General features: G+C 38.1%; 1 protein-coding gene across 3 annotated transcripts in view; it reads right to left on the bottom strand.

Annotated features, from left to right (window-relative positions):
- Window positions 1–19076, bottom strand: part of PPP3CA (protein phosphatase 3 catalytic subunit alpha) — a 314998-nt gene that overhangs the window by 58083 nt on the left and 237839 nt on the right. For all 3 annotated transcript variants that reach the window (XM_044912904.1, XM_044912905.1, XM_044912906.1), the window contains exons 4-6: window positions 13612–13723; window positions 11938–12083; window positions 8999–9138 (exon numbers count right to left, since the gene is read on the bottom strand). In XM_044912904.1, coding sequence (XP_044768839.1) covers window positions 8999–9138; window positions 11938–12083; window positions 13612–13723 — 398 coding nt within the window. The remainder of the gene's footprint in view (window positions 1–8998; window positions 9139–11937; window positions 12084–13611; window positions 13724–19076) is intronic.

Here is a 19076-nt window from a genome sequence, read left to right as displayed (position 1 = left end):
AAGTCTCAAAACCAAAGATGAAAACATTACTAAAAATGAAATTCAAATTACAAACTAAACTTGTAAAACTCTTGGCAATCACTTTGTCTCTGCTCTACGAATTTTTCATGAGATAAATGTTTGTCATAAAAATGAATAAATTTTAGGTGTTTCAAATAAAGGGACAGCAAACCAATGCTCATTTTAATATAAACAAATTGCAGATGCCCACTAGAACCTAAACTACATGCACTATAAGGAATAATTCAGCAACCATAAAAATAGCACTTCGAAGAAATACTAAAGAGTACATGTCACTCAAATAATTTATGATAAAAGAGAAGATGAAAATAGTTTCTATGTTACAGTTTTTGTAAGAATTCCCTGATCAAAAGGAAAAAAAATACCATTAATATGGTACACCAGAGTAGAGATGTTGATTATAAAAAGGATTCAGTTCTTTGCAAAACTGGAATCTGAAATAAAAAATAGTCTTTGTGCATGTGCACACATTTATGTGCATTTGTACACGTATGTATAGGTATTCTAGAACATTCTAGCAATCTGCTAAGGAGAGAAAAAGAGGAGACCAACCTTCACGAGGCCTTTACTTCCTACTTGTCCCAGGTCAGTCCAGTAAATAGACCATGTAACTGATGAACATTAGTGTAATCTGAGGGCTGAAGATGACCCAAGAGTACGCACATGGAAACGTGTCCATACGGTACCTAGATCAAGAGCTGACCAACATGTGTCTTTAAAGGCTGGTGTTCTACCCTAGGAAAAGGCGAGTATATGACCTTTCCAGATCAGTGTGTGTCAACAAAAGAAAGCTTAACTGCTGAGACACTGGTTGGTCTTTACAAAATAGCACATACGTTTGGACCTATTTAGCCGTAAAGTGCCCAGCCAAGGGATGACAGTGTAGGGTGGCATCCAATAATGTTCCTTCCCGATCTCTTTCAGCCATTTATTTCTTGTGCCCTTGAAATATTTCTTTAAAAAGATAGTTTAGTGCCTTGTTGTAGCACTGAAAGAGGTTGTTTGTTTGTTTAGGTTTGTCACTTTTTGTCCTTGGGCAAATGGCTTGGCAGCACTTTTTAAATTTATTTTTTCCTTTTGTTAGAACCTACACTAGTCTTATGAAAGCATAATTTTAATACATTTTCTTCATGTTAAGTTTGATACCCTTATGTGTTTAAAGTGTCCCCTCATGGAAAAATATATCTGATTTTTAATGGCAATCTAAAGAAAATAAAATTAACCTTGCAGCAATCTGCTAGGTTAATAGCATTAAGTGAGGAACACTTGTATTATTACTTGGAAGGAACTCATTTTGAAGAAAATCTTTAGAAATTTAAAGGCATACATAATCAAATACTCAAACTCTCTAAGAATTACAAACATTTTTCTAAATACATTCAGAAAATACTTGAAATCATCTAGATTCCCATTATTGGTCAACTGCCTGCCTGGGATACATTAAAGTCTTGAATAATATTAGGTGAAAAAAAACTTCACAACATTTTTATGTTTTTCAGTGGAAAGGATGATATACCAAAAAGTGTTCAAGCTAAAAAGCACTAAAGATATATGTAGAATGATAGAGAAAACAGGGTTCAGAACCCTTAATACCACAGAGGGAGCTGGAAAATCATTTATTCCCCAATAATTTGTCAAAGACTCATCGGTGATTTGTTCTATTTGTTAGAAGACTGTATTAGGCACAGGGAGGGTGGTATGGTAAGTGTAAGGTGTAGTTTCTGTCTGGAGGATATTGTTTATCTAGGTGGGAAAGTAAAGCATTTATCGAGATATTATGAAACAAAGAAAGCACACTGGTCTGAGGAAAAATTTTGAAAAATACTTATCCCATGTTAGATCTTTTGTTTTCTTTTTTTGTTTCCTTCGCATTAATGAGGTGAAGCTTCTGAAGCTGAAGCTTCTACGCCCATCAAGGAGAAAGAGCCCCTTTTCCTCCAGTCTGGTCAGCCCAAGCATGAGCCCATGGCCTCCTTTTGAGCCTAGGGCTGGCTGGATCTCAGTCCTACTCACAACCCGTCCGTGGGCACCCTTGTCAGGCAACCCTAGTATGTTTTTTTTTTTTTTTAACCCAGTGTGCTGAACATGTCTTGAAAGAAGACTTAACGCAAAGATTGGTGAAGGCCAGTGATACTTTCAGCTTTGTGATATTCATTTACCAGCATGCACTAATATGTTTGGGGAAGAAGCTGTACTCTCTGAAAATGCTTTTTTTTTTTTCCCTCTTGGTACATGATTATTCCTTAAGCACTAAAGAGTGCTTTCCTCTTAGAAAAGGAGGTGGAAATTTCCATGGAATAGTGGGAATCCTTAGATCTGGGTTCTTATTCCAATTTCCTGTGTAAACTCTGGAAAATTGCTTAACCTCTTTGAGCCTGAATTACCTCACTGGTAAAAATGCAGGCAGTAGTATTTATATCATAGACTCAAGATAAAGATTAAATGAGTTAGCAATATATAAATTCCCTAGTCTAGGGCCCAACTGAGAATGGTAGACATTTAACAACTCTTTTTTAATTTAATTTAATTTATTTATTTATTTATTTTTTTAAAGATTTATTTATTTATTTGAGAGAGCGAGAATGAGAGAGAGAGAGTACATGAGAGGGGGGAGGGTCGGGAGGGTCAGAGGGAGAAGCAGACTCCCTGCCGAGCAGGGAGCCCGATGCGGGACTCGATCCAGGGACTCCAGGATCATGACCTGAGCCGAAGGCAGTCGCTTAACCAACTGAGCCACCCAGGCGCCCCACACTTAACAACTCTTAATTTTCTCTCCACCACCATGTTGTGGAAGAAAGATCACAGCATAGAAGTGAGTCAGCAACCCCAGATTCTAGTAGTAGCTGTTGTGAAAAAGAAACCTACAGACCTAAAATGGCATCACTTAGGCCAAGTCACCAACTGGGGCTTCATACCTAACCTAATGGAAGTTTCAGCCTTCCCCAGAAAAGTAAATCTTAACTAGTCAATCAGGAATGTTCTGACCTGCATTGGTGAGGTAATCTGTCACACGGGCCTTCTGCCTCCACCAAAGGCCGATGAGGTAATCTGTGTGAGACCCCCGCCCCTCCCCCTAAGGCAACGTGACTGGCCTGAAACAAGATTTTCTCTCCTTTTGCTAATAACCCCTCACCCCACCCTCCTTCCTATAAAAACCTTCCATTTTGTCCAGTCCCTCAGAGCCCCCTACTTGTTAGCAGGGACGCTGCCCAGGTCATGAATTGTTAAATAAAGCCAATTAGATCTTAAAATTTAAAGCGTTGATTTTTTTTTTAACACTTAAATTTATTGGTTGTGACTCATGTTAGATCATTAACGGCAATGACATACGGGGAATACTAGACTGGAAAGGAGTTAGAATAAAAGCAGGAGAGGGACAGACGCAGACTGAGCATGCACAAAGGTAAAGAAGGTAGAAAAAACAAACGTGAGAAATGGGAGACAAACCGTTTTGGCATTAGAGAAAATAGTTATTATTAGACTCATTCTGTTTATTCTCTTATTTTTGTTCCTTCCTATATTGAACTATGCTTAGACCTTGAATTAAGCCTCCCAGGTTTCTGTCTCTTTAAGATATAGCCAACCGGCATTATTAAAATGCTTTTTTTAAAGCTTTTTTGTCTTTATTTCTACTGAGTATTTTTTCCTTCTGGAAAAGCTTACTCTTCTGCCAAGCCTTAGCTAACTCATCACCTATAAACCCTTCCCCTCAAAACTACCTCACTCTGGAGTGTAAAGAACTGCTGCGCCCACCATGCTCCCATAACGTATTTGTCTAAGAGATCATTCATCATGTTGTAGTGTAAATTATGTTTATCTGCTCTCCAGCGATACTGAATGCCTTAAGAGATGGACACTATTGTGTTTGTCTTCATATCCTAAATGCTTAGCAGCAATCTGTCAGCTTATCGGAGCTTACACTCAACGGCTGGAGTATCTCAACAGGGCAGTCTAGGAGTATCTCAACAGGGCAGTCTAGCAGGTGAGAGATGGAAAGGTTTCTTTCCCTCAGCAAAGCTGAGGCAGACAGCCCACAACCCCTGCTAAGGGGCTGGGAGGAAGCCTCTTGCTGCCTCCTTGGTGTCCTTACCTTTTCTCAGTCCAGCAGTAAGGGAGGACTCTGCCTAACAGCCAAGCTCCTCCTCTGTTTCTGGGTGCTGGGCAATGCGTCCTAAGCCTTGGGGTGTCCCGGCGTCACTGGATGCTGTCAGGCGTACCTGTTCCCAGGGCTTGCCACGGTTCTTTTTTTTTTTTCTTTGCCCCAGGGTTCTCCAACTAATTTCATTTTACCCACTAGGTATCACGTCTGGAAGGGCTCCAACTTCTCCTGCCAGAGCTTAAGTCCTTGCTTGCACCTGGCTGCGGGCTGCCTCAGGAGCAGTGAGCAAATTTTATTTAAGGCAAACATTTTATTGAAGCTTAACATCTATACAGAAAACTGCTCAAATCAGAGATTGCAAATGGATGATCTATCTTCCCCTTGTAACTAGCGTTCAGATCAAGACACGGAACGTTCGTTGCCTGAACCCCAGCCACTCCTCATAGCTCCTTCGAGTCACTATTGCCTCCTCACTAAGGGTACCTGCCACTCGGGCTTTGAACAGTATAGATTAGCTTTCTGTAATGTTAAACTCTTATTTCAATGCTATGATCAACATGCGCTCTAGTATCAGGCTTTCTCCACTCATCGCTATCCTTGTGGCATTCACCCATGTTGTTATGTGCAGCTTTGGTGAACCCCTTCTCATTCGCTGTATTTAGGTGTGTAGATATACTACAATTTATAATTCATTCTATTAAATAGATAGATATTTGGGTTGTTTCCATTTCTTGGCTATTATGAATACGGTTGCTATGAGCAATCTTTTGGGTGCAAACACGTGCACATTTCTAGTGAATATAAAATTAAAGTACAATAGCTTAGTTATATATATGTTCAGCATTAGTGTATACTGAAGCAGCTGACTGTAATTTGGGATGAGAAGTAAAAGGGGAACATTCAGATGGTCATTTTTCTAGATGTGTTGTCTTCCATCATATTTTCATAAACACCACTTTCCCTGCCTGCAAAGGGCCTTCCCAGATGACTGTGGTTGGATATGTCTTGTTCATCCTTTAAAACTCAGGTCTAATGACACTTCTACCACATGTTGTCCCTTAAATTCCAATCTACCCCTGTTTGGGTTAGGCCCCCCAACTCTGTGTGTATATCTGTGTACGTGTGTGTGTGTGTATGTGTGTGTGTGTGTGATAATCTCCACATTTCTCACAGTATTTCTCACGTTGAATTTTATTTGTCATAGCGTATGGGTCTTTGCCACTCAAAGGTACTCTCCCTCAAAGGCAGGTACTCTGAGTATCTATAAAGCCTCACAGAAGGCATATATACTAGGTGCTCAACTGATGTTTATTAAATAATTGAATGAGTGAATGAATTCTCAAAAGGATACCCATTAGGGAAACCATATGATTTGGAAGAGGGAGTGGGAAGGAAGTTCTGAAATTTAGATGTGATTTCAACAAACTAAAAACGAAAGTCTTGAACTCAGAGTGGGAAGAAGGGAAGGCAGAGTGGTCTAGGTGCTGGTGATATTTTTAAGGAAGGGTCAATAAGATGTGATGACTGATTGGTGGTGATGTCAATGCAAAAAGAACTAGCGAAAATATTTGCTAGTCTGCATGAGTCTTAATAGAACTGTTAATAGAAGCGAAACCAGGAGGAATCCCCAGTGCGGAAGTAAACCATAAGCCTTTTCAGGCAAGGTGAGTTCAGGTTAAGGTGACCATGGGCCATCTAAGATAAAAACTTCCAGCAGCCACCCAGAAATAGAGAAGTCCAGCTCAGGAAAGATAAACAGATGAAGGGGCTAGATCTGAGTTTATATAGAGTTTATATACACCGAGTTTATTTATAGTTTATAAGGAAGCTAAGCAAACAGGTGAGGTTCCAGGGAAAAGTTTATATGCAGTTTATAAGGAAGCTAAGCAAACCACCGAGTTTATATACAGTTTAAAAGGAAGCTAAGCAAACAGGTGAGGTTCCAGGGAAAGGTATGAAGGAAAAAAATGTCCAAAGCAGTAGGACAACCAAGAAAGGGCAGCAGGGAAGGCAGGGATCTGCTGGATAAGTTAGAGGAGAATCGGGATGCGGGAGAAGGAAGAACCAGAGGATTTCCAGGTGAAAGGGGTTGGCAGAAGAGTCAGCCACAGAAGGGAAGGTGGGCTGCACATGACAAGCAGACACACGGCTGATCGGTGATTAAGAGACAGGCAGTGATTTGAGTGAGCCGCAATTTGCAGCTTCAGAAACACTTTAAATGACTGTCAAGATGTTCTTTAAGTGTCAGAGTTGAGAGGAACTTCAGAATGTCTGATGTAACTCACTCCTTTTGAAGTAAGCTAAACCTAGAACACAAAGCTTACGTGGTTCATCCAAGGCAGACACATAAGCTGCCAACCCAAGCACCAAATCCAGCCAACAGTTTTGTTTGGTCTACATGAAAATGAAAATTTTACCTCCAATTTGTCAGGATCCTCACAAATTTTTACAGTGTAAGGCTTGGCCTGTCTCAGGTATCTCAAGTACTTGTCTGGACATTATAGGCATTTGAGTTCGCAAACTGCAATCTAAGGTTACAAAGATAATGGTAGCACTGGGGCCAAAGCAGAGGATTCCTTTCCCCCCGTCACATGGGCTCTCTTCTCTTAACTCACGGCGGCATTCATGCATTCTTACTGATGCCTTTTTCTGTAGAACTTCATTTTATTTAAATCACGGCCCAGACACTATGTTAGAGGAGGCTAGGGTGGCATAGGAAATTAAATATGCAGACTCTATAAATGTGTCAAATAAAATTGGGAGTTGCCCATCAAAATAACTGCCAATAACTCAAACAGGTAATTGTCACCGAGTTTCTCGACCAATTTTATTGCTCTCCCTTGTGCCCCTCTAGATCAGCTTTATAAAGTGCAGCCAAAGAGAATGCCTTGACCCCTTCAAGGGAACTAAAGACAAGAATCAAAAAGCTCTAAGAGAAGGAAAGAGTCATTTTTCTCCTCCTTAGATAAAACAGAATCCAGATTGCTTTGCCGTTCATCAGAGTCTACAGGCTGTGGATTTAGATATTCAGCATTTGTCATGGCTAGAGATACTAAAGAACCTCTAATGAGAGGAGTTAAACTACCATTTTGTTGAGAACAAAAGTGTGAAAACATGAATAATCCTCGAATTATCTAGTTGATGGACTTTATCGCTGATGTAAACACATCTGTGTCTATATTAACAAAACAAAAATACCATAACTTTATGTAAGTTTAGTACAGAACCTCATTTAGAATATGATTTCTTTGAACAGCTGACGCAGAAAACTAATACAAGAATGTTATATATACTGCGAATGAAAGGAAAGATCAATGCAATGTGCCTCAACATCAGAATCAAGAGGTTTGGCCTTTGTTTGCTTTTGTGATAGTGAAGCACAACTCAGTGGTATCAAGTAAATAATTTAAACACTCACGGTATGATGAGGGATTTAACACCAGATTTTAAAAACTGAAAACTTCACTTTGATATATTTTAACAATATTTATCTTTTCACTAAAACTTTTAGCAAATTTAATAAAATATTGCTTCCACATTTAATTATTGAAAATAAACCTTAAGCTTTGCAGAAATGATTTTACCATGCTTCTTCATTTCACTCAAAATAGACTCATTTGACCCGGTGCCCAAATTTCCAAGACACAGAAATGAATTGTAACCTTTCTGATAAATAAGCTCAGAGCAAACCTCTTTATTAATATTTATAACAAAAAGTATTCTTTGAAGGATGCTTGACAGTAAACAAGACTTTCTGTTCACAAACTAATTTCTCAATCACTTGAACAGATACAGAAAAGGAAACTTTTTCCTTTGTAAGGAAAACTCAAGATATGGAACAAAAGGTTCCACCACTGAACAAACTCTGCTCAACCTTATGTAGAGGCTGATGGCTGCTTGCTCCCAAGACAGAAGGTAAGTGCATGGGAAACCCCCACCCCCCAGCCTCCCAGCTGCTCCCCTGGCAGGGTGGGAATTAAGCATCAACTTCAGTGCACATCACATTCGGTTTGTAAGTTTTTGTTTTGTTTTCTTTAAAGACTATGTCTTGTAGAATTTAACATTCTCGATTTCTCCACAACCTTCTTCTCCTGTCACTCTAGCCACTGTCACATCAACTGTATGTCCGATGCTAAGAGCACCTAGTGAAACTGAGGCTAATCAAACGCAGAGTTGAGACAGCTAGAAAATCCTGAGGATGCAAAAACCCAACTGTGTCGCCGATTTCTTTCTGAGGTGCTCTGAAACGTTGGAATGGGCAGATTCCCCTACACTGACAAGTATAAAAATTACTGTCACAATTTTGCAAACCGGCTTGTCAAAGTGCTAAAAATAAATTTACTATGGTCCCTATGTACTGAGTTACTGAAAATTTTAATTTACCCAGGAAGTCTAATAAACTTAAGAAAATTTAAGTGTAACTTCAATATTGTTTAATTAACAGATTTAAAATTGTTTTCCTGATTTAAGTTATGAAAAACGGGCAAAAAATGTTTTAAGTGATTATATAATTGAATAAAAAATCAAGGCTGGCATTGGATTTCTTTCTACAGTTCTTGAAACAGAACACATTTTCTACTAAAATTCTGCTATCTTCTCCGGCTGCCTCACCTCCCTGGTACCACATGCCTCTTTTATGCCTTTTCTAGTCTTCACAGATAACATATCTGTGTATTTATACAAATGTTTTATTTATCTTTTCCTTTTGCAAGCACTAAGAACCCATCTGAACCAGGCTTGCAAAGTGAACCTTTCATTTAGCCTTGTTTCCTAGAGAAGTTATATAAACATCATAAACACATCAAGCAACCCGTGAACCGATAACTTAGAACATCAATGAACCAAGTGTGCTCCCGAAGGCGAGCCGTCTGTCCTCACCTGTAGAAGTATGAACACCCCCTGACTGTGTTGTGAGTGAAATGTTCCTGAGTCTTCTCGTTTCCAAAATCCTCCAGGGGGTCTGACCACAGGATATCACACATAGGTCCATAAGCAGGTGGTTCTTTGAATCGGTCTAACTAAGAAAAATAGAAGACAGAGAGCAAAATACTAATCTTTGGAAGCTTGGAATTCAGAAAATACAAGTGTTGTTGCAGTCCCTGACCTCCCAGCACAGTGCCCGGTGAGGCCAGCCCTCTTCCTCTCTTCCTGTTTCCTCTCCTGCCTTCCTTCCTCCCCCTTTGTCCATACTTCCTCTCTCTCTCCAGTTTTCCCTCCTTCCTCCGGATGAGCCTCTTCATTATCTGTCTTCACCTCACTCTTTACCTCCCTCTTGTTTCTTTAATTCCTACTCTTTGCTTCTCTTTTACTGTCTCCCAGTTTACTTTTTATCTTTTCTCTCGCTCCTCCTTACTTATTGGATCTAAGTATTTTAGTCATTACCAGTTGATGTGACTCTGTGTTTCACTTCTTGAGGAGGAGCTTCTATGTTGTTTTATCTTTGGGGAAATTTCTATTACTGCCTCCATTAAGCTGAGGCTTAGAAATCTGTATGGAGAACAACGTATGGTGTTTATACTGAATGATACGACATTGAGAACAAACGGCTTTCATTTTAAGAGCAGCCACTCGTTGTATGACATTCTGGATATTCACTATTAGGAGCTATCTAAGTTCCGAATTAGAGTACAAGCCTGTTGTAGTTTATCTTAGTAGTGACAAACCAAGAGGAATGATAAGCAGTAAAATAAACCCAAATTTAGCTGGTCATTCTTCAGCTCTAAGCTTTATAGTTTTACCAAAACCCTCATATAAAATCCATTTTCCAGCTATAAATGTTTAGCAAGGTCATACCTCAATTTTAAAAGGTGTATTTAGAAAGCAAGAGCAATATAATAATTGGAAATGACATTTCACTAACAATTTTATAACACTATCCATTTCTTGTAGTCTATCCTGCTTTAACTGCAGTTAAAGAATCTTCGGTGAAGTTAGCGGACATTATAGTCTCTTGAAAAAAAGCATAAAACAGCTATGAAAACCTATTAAGAACTGATATTCTTCATATTCAATACTTCAATATTTTTCAAAAACCCATAGGGAAAGGTGAATATATGAGCCAGCCTGGCAGCCGATCAAATTCTTTTTCCTGAGACATAAAAGGTGACATAAAAAATGGTTTTGCTACACACCATTTTTTACTGATATCTAAAAAGAATGAAACAGTATCTCACATTTTCAACACTCAATGAAAAACTTCAATAAGCCAAGACCCTCTGTATTTTAACCATTATGTTATCCATAAAATATTCATTGCAAACTTAGGCTTCTTTAAGTGACTTAAAGAATTTATGCTTTTGGAATAATTCATCCAAGAAAAATAATGCTTGTTCATAAAAATACAGAATTTCTTTCTAAGAAAGAAGAACATATTATTAGGGGTAGAACAGCAAAGGAGGGGAGTCTTTCTGATTACTATGAATTCCCAGCTAAAGGCTTGGTAAGGCAACCAGGATACAGAACATATTCTGGAAAAGTTACAAAGTGCATTCTGAAATTAATACCACCAACAGGAAGAAGAAACAACTACAAAATTAATTAAATAAAGTAAGTATGGTGGAAACTCTAACTGACATAGGGCACAATGCAAACCTAAAAGTCATTTTATGGCTAAGGTTGGAACTCAATGACATATGTGAAAATTGAATAGAATATCTGAAACATGTCAGAAAGTAAGTTCTGGGGATAGTGGGTGATAGTTCTAAAATTTACTTAATTTATGGTAAGAGTTTAGATGATATTACAAAAGTCCATCAGATTATAGAACTCATACAGAAAGTGAACCACTCTCTCCTTCAGCTAAATGACTACAATTCAGTGTCATGTCTTTCTCATACTTTAAACAGAGAGCAAATACCAGTGCTCTGTGTGCTACAGAACTCTAGAAGCAGATGGGTAGTGGTGTCTTATAAAAAAAGACACAAACTCACACAGCAGGAAACAAAGGTTTATTTAATGTACTTCTGTTTGACTTTAAAAATAAAAATCATGCATTTCCTTTCTGATGGGAAACTAACTATTGTATTATTTTTACACTTGGAAACTTGGACCTTATTGAGAGAGTATTAAGGTAGAATTTGAATGTTTTATTTCCTTAAATATAGTATTTCTTTAAAAGCCAGGGAACTTTTCCAAGAATATTGAGCAAACCAGTAATAATAATAATAAATAAAAGATTGTCTCTTCCACTACATAAAACTATCTCATCACATATTCTCAAGAAAAAGATATTTGCATATTCAATCTAACTCATCCTTTTGCTGGCTAAAACAACTGTTAATAGCCAATGTTAAATTAAGTAAAAAAATACCTCAAAAAAATCAACTTTCACTTAGCCTCTCAATACAGCCAATAGGATATCACCATTGCTTTTGTCAGATTGTTGCTTTAACGTGTTAAGCTGTGAAAATAATAGATTTAAAAAAAAATGATAATGTGGACATATTTTAAAGGTCGACTTGTGATATTTTCCCAAGAACGAAGCAACGTTTTCTAGCTCTAATAGACTATGAATACACAATGGGTTGTTTAACACCAGCCAAAGGGAAATGAAAAGGCATCTATTTTTCAGGAATCAAACAGTATACATTTCAATGACACTTATCACACGGTAAAAGGAACCCTGAGGTTTTCGAGATAAAAACTCTTTCAAGTATAAATATATGTTTCTTTCTGAAGAAAAGCGAATACAGAGAGAAGAGATGCGTGACAGTTTTAAATCATTTCAATTCAAAAGGATAGAGTTCGTGAAAAAGACAGGGACATTCATGTCTCCGGTTTATTAACGAGCAACGAGGCTCCGAAACAACAGAACTTACTTTCCTGATATCGTCTAAAGTATTAATCTCTGGAGACAAACCGCCGTGGACACACAGGAACTGTTGGTTCATCAGGGCAGCCAGGGGCAGGCAGTCAAAGGCATCCATACAGGCATCATAGACGCGTTCTGAATACTTTATTTTACCTTTTAAAACATGATCCCAAAACAAATAATCGACTCATGATTTCATAGCTAGGATCATTTCCTCGAAACAGGTTTTTTTTTTTTTTTTTTTATGTTTCCTTCCCAGCATCATACTACTAGCATAGAACTACACCTTGCAAAGTTCCAAAACATGATTACCTAAGACATTTTGACGAGATCGATCACCGGTTTCCCCTGCTATCCGAAAGTCTAGTGATTCTATGAAACCTTTGGTAAGCCGAAGCAATTACCATTAATTTATACGGAAAAATCGCGGGGGCGTTCCCAGATCCACAAAAGAACCTCCTAGGCCCCGTCCCTGATATCCTAAGACACTACTTGTAACAGATACACAAAATAAATGAAGATACAGCCCAGATGCTCAGGGACACGGCTCAAAGCCCTGGCAGCTAGACGGTGAGGTGCTAAGTGTAGTTCCCAGGGAAGGGGCTTGGCAGGGCAGGGCGACTCACTGCTCAGGCTGAGCGCCGCCTCTAGAAGTGCTCGCTGCAAGTATAACACTGACCACTATTTCTGTTTTTCACTGTTCTTCCTAAAAGCAAAAATTCTCTTTGGATTTCTTTTGGTTAATGTAGGTTTTCATAAATGCAAAGTGACATAAGACATACTTTCAAAAGGCAGGGAATACCTGTATTATTAATCTTTAAATCTACTGTTTTGCATTTTTGTTGTTCATCCCTATATTACAGTTTTTAGTAACTTTTTGTACAGCAGACAAGAGAACTTTTGTATATAACCTTGCTACTGATACGCAGATGTATCTCAAAAATTATATATACAAACAACTAGGAGACCAACAGAAACATGGCCTTATAAAGCTGGCTAATCTTCCTAAATGATCTTACAGAAAAGGAGATAGCAAGAAATTTTCTAAAGTTGTTTCTGTATCACTGCACATTGTTTTTCCCTTACTGACTTATATCTAATATTCTGAGAAAAGTCTCTGTACTCCACTGAATATAGGGCTAAATGACAGAGAGAAATTTGTTTCACTGGACAATAGGGAAAATTAAGAGAGGAGGAAAATGAAATTTATATGAAGTTCTCCTCACTCCTAGTATTTATGTCTAAAGGAAGACGTCATCTCTAATTTTGTAAAATCCACTAGAGGCTAGTAAATCTATTGAGTCCAAAAGAGGCACAGTTGAATTTGCCCTCCATCTGCTTTTCTTGAGTGATTTGAGATGAAAGGGTAAAATTATCCCCCTGAATAGTAGTATTCTGGCTATTTTTAGAAACTAAGTTAATCATTGTTTGTTAGGACAAATTACATCAAATATTAATTCAAATTTTCAGATCACTTTATAGAAAATTTATAACTTAAAAAGAAATTCTGAATTCTCTTCATTGTCCTTGCTTAGAAAGAAATATAGAATGACATAGAATAAAATAGTGTCATTTTTTAAGTTTTTGACTTTTAAGCACTGGCTATCATCATGTGCTCTTGGTGTGGACTAAAATGACTAGCACATATGGCATTAAAGGAAGAAGCTTGAAGTATACTTACATTCTTGTTTAAATGTGAAATACTCTGTTAGATGTCTACATTCATGATTTCCACGAAGTAAAAACAGTGTTTTGGGGTAAAGAATTTTCAAGGCCCACAAATACAGCACACACTGAAAAAAATAAGAATAATATAAAAATAAATATTTTCCCATTATACTTAAGGATCCCGTTGCTCACATATGAGGAAGACATGAACTAATGTGTGACTATGACCAAAAGTCACCAAAAGGCTAGGCCTTATTAAGGAGGATATTAAAAATCAAACAGAAAACATCACTTTAGTACAAGGACAACGTTTATATGCATGCACTGAGGATCTATGCACTGCAAGAGAACAATGGACTTTACAGGGTCTATTGGAAGAAGTCTGAATGAAGATATACTCAAAATATACTGGTGTGCAAGTATGAGAAGAAACATGATTAGCAATTAACAAATGAAGACACCTCTCTTTATAAAACAAATTATTAAAAAAAAAATCAGTGGGGCACCCTGGATGGCTCAGTTGGTTAAGTGACTGCCTTCGGCTCAGGTCATGATCCTGGAGTCCCGGGATCGGGTCCCGCATCGGGCTCCCTGCTCGGCAGGGAGTCTGCTTCTCCCTCTGACCTTCCCCCCCCTCTCATGCTCTCTCTCTCTCATTCTCTCTCTCAAATAAATAAATAAAATCTTAAAAAAAAAACAGTAATAGAAACAGGAGAATTGGGAAGGAAAGGCAAGACAAAATTTGGAAGCAAACAATGCCACCAGGCTCAGGCTGACTGATTTCTTTTTTTTTTTTTAATTTTTTATTTTCATAGCTTTATTAACTGATGTGATTTTTTTAAATTTCTCCTCTAATTTTTTAATTTTATTATGTTATGTTAATCACCATACATTACATCATTAGGTTTTGATGTAGTGTTCCATGATTCATTGTTTGCATATAACACCATTTTTTTTTTAAGATTTTATTTTTTAAGTTATCTCTACACCACGTGAGGTCAAGAGCCCCGCGCTGCACAACTGAGCCAGCCAGGTGCCCCGTGTCTCTGTTTTCTATTATGTTCTCTCCTTCACTAGCCTTCTCCCTCATCACCTTGTCTTTTATTTCAGTGTTTTAGGTATATAAAGCCTTAAGTTTTTTGTTTGTTTGTTTTACATATAAATATAATTAAACTGAAGGTCAGGGAATCTCACTATACATGCTGCTAATAACTACGGGAAACATTTCATATACCTTACAACTCTCAAATTAATTACTTGGGTATTGCAGTTCGTGTAAAAATGAAGGTCCACTTTGAATTCTCCAGGTTTGGAATAAGCCTCCATTGACACAGTCATCCTGGAGTGTGCATTAAAGATCACTGGGATACTCAAGTACTAACATCAATTTCATTATCCTTCACTGGCATTCATCAAGAACCCCCAGGGAGGAGAAAACCACTCTTTGAAAAGAAGTATGCTCTTTTTTCCTCATTAAGTTTATGTTCTAAAAGTGAGGCTAAGAAGATATAGAACCACAAAAATACTGAGACAAGTCTGATTCTGGTTACTAAAATCTGAAACCAAAAAACATACAATTACATTTTTATAAGGAACTTTCCAACATAAAGTAAATATGCTGCATAATGTCCACTGGGAAAAGCTACTGGTGATTCATTTGTTGTGATACCTGTGAAGAATAATCACCTCTGTCAGCTTATATAATAATTTATTAAATGAGTGGAAATAATTATGTTTGAATATACAGTCCAAGTCTTGGAGAAAATACTAATTATCAAAGCAAGTATTTATTATTGTGTTTTTCAAGTAAGATATTGTCTCCAACTATGTAATTATAACTGAAGTAAACAAAAATAATGGGTTGACATCAAATTTTATATATATATGTTACTTTAATTGTCTAATTATCATTTTCTGATTATACTTATTAGCTAAAGTTCATGTGACAAATGATATTACTGTTTCTGAACAGTTAACCAAATGGTCTATACAAGTGATCCTTAAGGCATTATGACCAGTTGATGGTGCAATGCCCTGTTACCCCAGTGGGTAGTATGGTGGCTCAATGAGTCTCTGATTGCTATGTATCTGGTTTTCAGGGCACATTTACATGCTCTCACAAAAGGAGCATTACTCAAACTTGTCTTGCATTTCAGAGAAGATATTTATAAACCATTATTAATGTCAATGAGAAAACTATTCCTAATTTAAACTTTATAAGGTTGTACCTTAATACTAAAGAAATACACACACACACACACACACACTATTTCCTTATTGGTTGTTAACTTTGGATGTCTAGTTTGGAATAAGATGAGAATGTAAGGTCTTTTAAGAATTATATTTATTTACTGAAATTGCTATATCTAATATATTCTATTTTTATATTGAGAAAGAATATAGGTTTTGGCCATACTGTAGCTGCTTTTAAAAAAGATTTTCTTGTTGTTGTTTTTACTAAAGTATAACTTACATACGATGAAGTGCACATATTTTAAATATGCCAGTCAATGAGTCTGTATATATGTATAATCTCATGAAACTACTAACCAAATCCAGAAGGCTCCCTTGTGCCGCCTCCCAATCAATATCCTTTTGGAAATGTAACCACGATTCTGAACTCTTCAGATTAGCTCTGTCTGTAAGAATCTTAAGCAAAGCTATTATCTCTCCAACTAAAATCTAGAACGCAAATTTCTAACCCCAGTTAAATGCTAGAGGAGTCACTTTTTAGGACCCATATTTTCTCTCTTGCCGGCTGTTAAAGATCCTGTTTCGACATTAGCACATGGCTCTACTGCCTTTAGTTTTAATTTCTGTAGCTTTTTCATAACTGAAACCTCACAGAGTGATACAGAAATATTTTATGATATGTTTTTCATACTTATTTACCTTTTCAATGATTCAATGCACATTTAATATCCTTGCTATTTAACGGATGTAAAGAGCCTAGTATATGGTGGGAGTTTAAGAAATATTAGCTCCTTTTCCTTTAAATGAGAAGGAAGACAGGAACACCGAAGGGCGGGAAGGAGGGAGGGAAAGAAAGAAAAGAAAAAAGAAAAGAGAAGGAGAAGGAAAAAGAAAGGGAGAAAGAAAACATAACTCAATTTCCAAATTCTTGGCTCAGCACACCCTCAAAATAGGAGTCCTGTTTTCACATTTTATTTCCTTCTCCCCCATGGCAAGAATAAAATATCTTCCCAAACGCGGAATAAAACCACAAACACAGGCGGTATGGAAGAAGTGGCATGGTAAATGAACGGGCAAGAGAGGACTGGAGAGTGGAGCCCTGCCAGACTTCACCCTCAACATCTGGTGGGCGAGGGCTGCCAAGGACAACACTGTCTTGCTGGCAACTGTTCTGCCATCTAAAGTTCTAACATTCTGGAGACCTGTCTGTCTGAAACGAAATCATAATCTGACATTATTTTTTAAAAAGGAGAGTCTCATAAAAAAAAAAAAAATTACCCCCATAAGCCATGAAACGCAAATTAGTTAAATAATTGGTTCTTTTCATCTACGTGGTAGGAGATGGCTAATTTGCACAACATGCTCACTGAATTAATTGGTTAAGGTGGAAACAGAGAGGCAAGTTACACTGGCCTTTTTGTAGGGCTAGATGTAAATTCCTTGCACTAATGACTTTCAACTGGACCTTCACGGTCTTTCCAGTGTTACTCGAAATAATTAGTTACAACTTAAAATTAGTTTTAAAATATGAACAACTGAGCACCCTCTAGATTTTTATTAATTTCTATCATAGACATGGTTTTCTTCTATTTAGTTTATCAGTCTTCTCCAGTGAAGCAGCACTAAGGATATCATTTTGCCAAGGATATCGTTTTCTTCATTAGTTTAATTGGTTCACTGATAACAGTAGTGCCATGATTTATTTTTGTAATTTATGCCTTTTGATGATGAGTGTTCTTGAAAACTTGCATAGGGGAGTAAAGAAAGATGTGAAAGAGGGAGGAAGTTAAAAAGCAAATAGACAGCTTCAGATATACATCAACCAGCCTTCTACAATAACTCTCCACGCTGTGACACATTCCGATCAAAAGGGACACCTCTCAGTCATAGGACAATTAAGTGAAGGATGTACGCTGGTTGGGAAAAGATCCAAACTCCCGAAATGTCAAATGCACCTCCTCTCAGACGTTCTCTGCCTGGTCTGACGAGCATTCAGACAAACAGCTGAGCAATAGCGACGCACGACAAAGACCATCGGTGGTGGGGAGACAGCAATGTCTTCCTCATGTCTGTGGCATCACTCTGCCACCTAACATCGCTTTCTGTACCGTCTGCTTGTTATTCTCAGGCAGAAGCATGGAACGTTGCCTGACTTGCCACGGTTCATTTTTGTCTATGAGTTCACAGTGAATAAACACAACATCTCTTCATGCTTAACTGTCTCTGAGGCCTGGGCTGAGACCTGTATGTAGGTAGCACGGGAGGGGCTAGCTCACTGCTAAGCTCACTGCCGTGCACACTGGTTAGAAGAAGAACGTGAGCACGTGAACAGAAGGAAACAGCTGGGCAGGCCTCCCCATCTGCAGTTCTTGTTTTTCTTTTTGCGTTCTCCGAGGAAGGCGCTCAGACGTGGACCTCTTTACACACCCTCTATACACATGTATGCTTGATCAAAGAGATTAGGTAGCATAATGCAATCATCAGAAATAGGATGGTATTTGGTGTGAGACAAATTATTACTCCAAACAAAATTACCTCTCTCATCACTGCTCCAAAGCCCGCTTGTTTTCTTGGGGCTAACTTTGTGGGGAATGATTTCTAATCTTGGCAGAAAGAGAAGGTGGTGGGGGTTGGGGGTGCAGAAAATGAACTCTGCATCCTGCCCACAGCACATTACCTACTGCCTGGAAATATTACCCAACAGAGACCGTATGCAATCTGAACCTACTCCTCAAAGCTGATTTGCTGAAATTAAACATAAGTGGCTCCTCTTTGCCCAGAGGAGAGCCAAAGAAGAATACCTGCAGGGGAGCCCTGAATTATTGAGAGGAATCAAGAACCTTTTGAAAGCTGTTAGGATAGTCCACGCTGGAAAAGGGAGCTCTGATTTTAGGCATTCTCTTAAACCGACAGTATCTTACTCAAAGGGAATATTTTATATTCAATGCTGGACCTTCAGATTGAAGAGGTGGGGGAGAGGGCCATTAGTGCACATTTGCACATGCATGAGTGGATATAAAAGTGTCTATCAGTTTCTGCATCCCTGATGTGTGCATTTTTTGTGGTTCGCTTCGTGAATATGGCCAAGGCATGTGTGGAGTGGAAAGAGCACAGACTTCAAAGCCCAGTACTGTCATTTACTCTGTGTGTGATTCTCTCTGAGCTTTGGTTTCCACATGCACAAAAAGAAGACATTTGCACGTTCCTCGCAGAACTGTGAGGAATAAAGGAGATCGTGTCTACCAGGCCAATAATAGCATTTCAGCATGCAAACAACGTAAGCTT

The sequence above is a fragment of the Neomonachus schauinslandi genome, chromosome 2 (genome assembly GCF_002201575.2).
Source record: "Neomonachus schauinslandi chromosome 2, ASM220157v2, whole genome shotgun sequence".
Lineage (NCBI taxonomy): Eukaryota > Metazoa > Chordata > Mammalia > Carnivora > Phocidae > Neomonachus > Neomonachus schauinslandi.
Note: the sequence above shows the minus strand (reverse complement) of the source record. Positions and strands in the feature narration are given on the sequence as shown.